Source organism: Arachis hypogaea, chromosome 18, assembly GCF_003086295.3.
Source record: "Arachis hypogaea cultivar Tifrunner chromosome 18, arahy.Tifrunner.gnm2.J5K5, whole genome shotgun sequence".
Lineage (NCBI taxonomy): Eukaryota > Viridiplantae > Streptophyta > Magnoliopsida > Fabales > Fabaceae > Arachis > Arachis hypogaea.
The window spans coordinates 6,552,972-6,557,829 of record NC_092053.1 but is presented as its reverse complement, the minus strand read 5'-3'; the positions used below and the strand labels follow the sequence as shown (position 1 = coordinate 6,557,829).

The 4,858-nt window shown below is 36.7% G+C and overlaps 1 protein-coding gene across 1 annotated transcript; it reads right to left on the bottom strand.

The window, feature by feature from the left end:
- Nucleotides 1–299: 299 nt before the first annotated feature.
- Nucleotides 300–4,392, bottom strand: LOC112772391 (capsanthin/capsorubin synthase, chromoplastic). Its single transcript, XM_025817326.2, has 2 exons — nucleotides 4,147–4,392; nucleotides 300–2,820 (listed from the first exon to the last, which is right to left on the bottom strand). Exon 2 carries the CDS (start codon nucleotides 1,995–1,997, stop codon nucleotides 495–497), a length of 1,503 nt encoding a protein of 500 aa, XP_025673111.1. The 5' UTR covers nucleotides 1,998–2,820; nucleotides 4,147–4,392; the 3' UTR covers nucleotides 300–494.
- Nucleotides 4,393–4,858: the final 466 nt, after the last annotated feature.

Genomic DNA, 4,858 nt, shown 5'->3' with positions numbered 1-4,858 from the left:
CTATGAAATTTCAACCACCCCATTATCAATTTTTTGCTGTGCTACATTTTCTTTCTGTTTCTGTGGTATATGTGCCATTTTCTTGTTTCATGCTTCCTTTTGTTCTTTTTCTCTTCAGGCTGTAGTTAGTTGTAGCAATGCACTAGTTTCAAAATTATTCGTGTTGTTCATAGATGCATCTATATAATGTAAGGTAATTAATCTAAAATTTCTTTTATTTAGAACTTCGTTATAGGAGAAAACAGGATTAAGCCTATCATATGCATAAAGAATACTATCACTATTAGAAAAAGGTACACTTGCGGTCAAAAGAATCAAACTTTCTTTGCATAGGTTGTGATGTGGATGCATGTCTGTTTCACATTCAACTAATCTGAAATAATTTCCAACAGCTAAATTATTTTGGAACAAAGTTCGACAAATCAATATCCAACTTCGGCTACGACTAAGACATGAAAATACATTGATTATGGTACATGTTTCACAACCTTGCATCATCCAATGTATTCCAAGGCAATATTGCCCATCATTTTAGCCAATGGTGCTGGACACTTTGTTACAATGTCAAACCTGGAAGGGTTTGAAGCATGTCCAAAGAGTGAAATGCTTAACCAAGCGAGTTCCTTTAGATTCAATCTTGAAGAGAGGAACCCTTGCCAATAGTAAGGTTTCAAGTCAAAAAATGCATCAAAGAAACGCCTGGATCCATTCAAGTCAAGCTTCAACAGAGTCTCCATTCCAAACGAGTAGAATTGCCTGTTGAGCTTGCTCTCAATTGGCCACATGCTATTCCAAATCTTAGCATAGAGCTGCTTCCCCCTGATCATTCTGGTTGAGCCAAGGCACTCTGCTATGGCTGTGGCTACACATGGTGCAACGGCCATTGTTCGAGCCACCATGTACCCTGTTGAAGGGTGTACTATCCCTGAAGTGCCGCCAATGGCCATCACATTCTGAGGAATCCTAGGAAGAGGTCCCCCCATTGGAATCAAACACTTCTCATCCTCCAATATCTTGTTCACTCTGATTCCCAAGTGCCTTAACCTTGCAACCATCCTCTTCTTCACCTCCATGTAAGACAAAACCGGACGGCTAACAAGGGAAGTTTCCTCAAGAAATATCAGATTGGAACTGAAAGGCATTGCATACAAGAAAGTAGGAAACTTGGAATTGTTAGCTCTCAAGTAAGGCTCATTCCCCATATGGGAATCCCTCCAATCCATCAAAACCATCTTGTCCAAATCAAAAGGGTGATCATCTACCTCAGCCAGAATCCCATGAGCAATCTGAAAACCATGGTTCCTCGCCTTATCATACTCTACAAAAGTACTTGCAAATCCACTAGCATCAATAATTAAACTCCCTCTCAGTTCTGTGCCATCATCACACAGAACTGTTGACTCAAACTCCTGATGCTGAATTTGCCATACCTTTCCCTTGTGAAATTTAACCCCATTGGAGACACACCCTTCAATCAACTTCTGCTTAAGCTTCTTCCTACTAACTCGGCCATAACGACGGTCCAAATACTTGGTCTTTTTTTCATTAATATAAACACAGGCCATCGGCCATGTTTTATCCAAGCAATCCTCAAGATCAATACTCTCAAACTCATCCACCCACACACCATAGTTGTTAGGCCACATGGAGAGAGGGTCAGGATCAACACAACAAACCTTAATTCCATAGCGGGAAACCTGCTCTGCTAGGCGAGTGCCTGCAGGGCCAGAACCAATGATAATCACGTCAAAACGAGATCGATCAGAAGGATGGCACCATGGGAGATCAAAATCCAAGGGTTCAGGTTGATGGGCAGGCTTCAAGTTGAGGAAATTTCCAAACTTGCTGGTGTTGCTGTAGGCCCTGACTCTGAACCTTCTTGAAGTTGAAGAACATGATGAACTTGATGTGTAATGAGTTTTTGGGAGAGGGAATGAGGAAAGTGTGGCTTTGGTAGGTGGTGGTGGGGTAAACAACGTAACAGTTGTCGTGACCATGCTTAGAAGGAGAGAACTCCAAAGAAACTAAGGAGAAAGGGAGAAGCGTTTAGGAAAGAGAGTTTGGCAAATGGCAATTGGAAGATGGGAACATCAAGCATATACAGACAAAGAGGCATCACAAAGAAATACTCCCTAACTTATGCTTCCACATCCATTTTGGCGCAAGTTTTAAAATGGAGTCGGTTACTTTGTGGGAATATTATTAGTTATAACTTATAGGTCAGTCGGCAAGCCAAAACGACAGATGAGTAAAGTAATGCAATTAATCTAATACGTCTTCATTTCTTTTTTCTTTGGTATTATCTACTTCCAACCCTTATAGTGCGATTATAGTATACACCAATTCACATAAAAATGTGTGTGTGTGTGTGTGTTGTATTTAATATTATTCACATATATTAAATAGGACATTTGAAGCAAAAAAAGTATTCAATCCTCCATTCTTCCCCATCAAAAATAAATAAATCGTTGTCCACTCTTGATGCAAAGGTTGCACTTCCTTGTCCAACAGTCCACTTAACCAACCAACCTCCCATCTTCAGCTATCATCGTATATTCGTAAATACAATGCACAAAAGTAAATTATAAAAACTCATAACTGAAGGATAGTAAGAATAAAGAGATTTACAGATTCCAAAATATCCCATAGTTTCATACAGATGCGAAAAAAAAAAGGAGATTTGGGGGGGGGGGGGGGGGGGGTTGAAAATAGAATCCGACATTTTCCATCAAAAGAGATGCAGTGAAACGCATTGTCTTGCATTGTTCCTATCTTATTAACAAGGAGCTCAATTCGGTCACCTTATATTCCACCATCATACTGCAGATCAAATTAACAGAATGGAAAGGAGACAACAATTAAGTCGAATACATTATGGCATCCATAAAATTTGAAATCCAACAGCCTCATCAGAAGCATGTTTATAAAGCAAAATATAATGATTTTCCATGGATATATTATGTAAACACTCTAGTCACTTAGCCAGTAAAGGCTTTCTGTCCATCCCTCCTTTGGAAACAATCATTCTCCTTAAAATGAACTGGAACTTTAAAGGGTTATAAATTGTCTGCTAGCTTACCAACATTCTTTTAGAGATAATTCTGTAGTAACAACTCATATCATGGCATTTTAAGCAGAAAGTACTTACTGGGGAAGAAAACAAATAAATTGTAATAAATTTATATTGATTTTGTTTATGTTTTTGTTTCTTCTTCATATCTATTTATGGTCGAAAGACGAAATTGTATTAATGATCCACATAAAAAGGTAGAGGGAATTTGAGTTTAACTAGATTATTCCACAGTGGCGTGAGTAACTAACTAGAACAATGATAAATTCCAATTGCTAAGGTACATTTTTAGTTTTAACTTTTTAAAGAAGGCCTTGAAGATAATTAGTCAAGTAGTCAACTATTTGTTCAATAAGGAGAAAACAGAAGTGCCTTCCTTTTTCAGACAAGGATCATGACAAAAGATTGAGTCCTAGATGATTGCGTCATAGAACACTTCCAGACTGGAGACAGCTATATACTAAAAATAGATGACTCCTGAGTAGGATCAATCTCTGAAAATTTTAAGTCAACCCCAATCTTTTTCGTTTTGTTTTTCAACAACTTGCAAATAAGGATAAGACCTTTCTAATTTCTATAGCTGTAAATTTATAACCTATGACTATAAGTCTATAACCGACATATGAAATTTCCTGAGAAATCTTGTGAGGAAGTAGCACTCTATCTGACTAGTTCTTAGAGCCTTTTTGTTGAGATTTATTACTTTCATGTCTCGTATGCTAAAGTTGTGCTATAATCTTAGCCCCCCCCCCCCCCCCCCAACATTCTGAAGAAGCTGCAAATTACAGTGAAACGCATTTATCTGCACTGTGATTAAGTATCATAATCTTACTTTGCTGCAGAAACCCAGAACATTTTGATTGATTAATTAATTGATTGCTTAATTACAGTTTTCTAATCAAAATGCTTAAACAAACGTCAATAATCACTTCTTCGAACAGAACATTGATTTACTTTACGATCTACGGAGACTCCAACTCAACACTGAACTAAGGATTCGCAGTGAAATTATGAATAAAACAAAGAAAACCACGAGCCATTTCTAGGTAAAAGAACCAAAAAGAGGAAGCACTCACTTGAGAAGGGGATGATATCGGATAAGGTGAATATGAAAGGCGTGGCAACCCTGACATAAGCGGAAATTGGAATTGGCCTCCGCCAGCAGCTTCTCCGGTATGCGGTGGCAGAGGCGTCGGCACAGAATTCCGGTAGCACCACCGTGACTCTCCTCAGCTTTTGCATTGGATGATGTTTTATTGGGTAATGTAGGACAATAACATGAATGGAGTTTAAAATTAGACTACTCTAATTTAACTTAAGACGTGTAATTTTTTAACTTCACCTTTATTTTATTAGCATAAATTATCCGTTTTGTTGCAACTAACTTGAATAATACAAAATTTATGCAAGTTTTTTTTTTTTTTTTTTTTTTTTGCAATTTAATTTTTATATACTAAAGACTAATTCCACTAAATTTTATGCACAATCCTGTTCAAATTTTACATAAATATTTTTCATTTAGAATCCAAAATCTTACTAAAGATAACAAATATATATACCAGTTAAACCCTTTTTAGATTAATGATTATTTTTTCTTAATAACTAAAGAAAATTAAAAAAAGGAGCACTATGTTTTTTAATAAATAATATCAATACAAAAAATTCGAAAAAGATCGTTATTTAGTGTCAGAAATTCGATATAGTTTGAATTTATCCAAACACCTCGTTTTGCAAGTAAATTAGTTTCGTTGTTTATTCTTTCTCGTAACAAATTAATTCGCACCGTTT

Coding starts and splice junctions, on each gene's coding strand:
- LOC112772391 (XM_025817326.2), bottom strand. CDS start 1,997: ATGGTCACGACAACTGTTACGTTGTTTACCCCACCACCACCTACCAAA.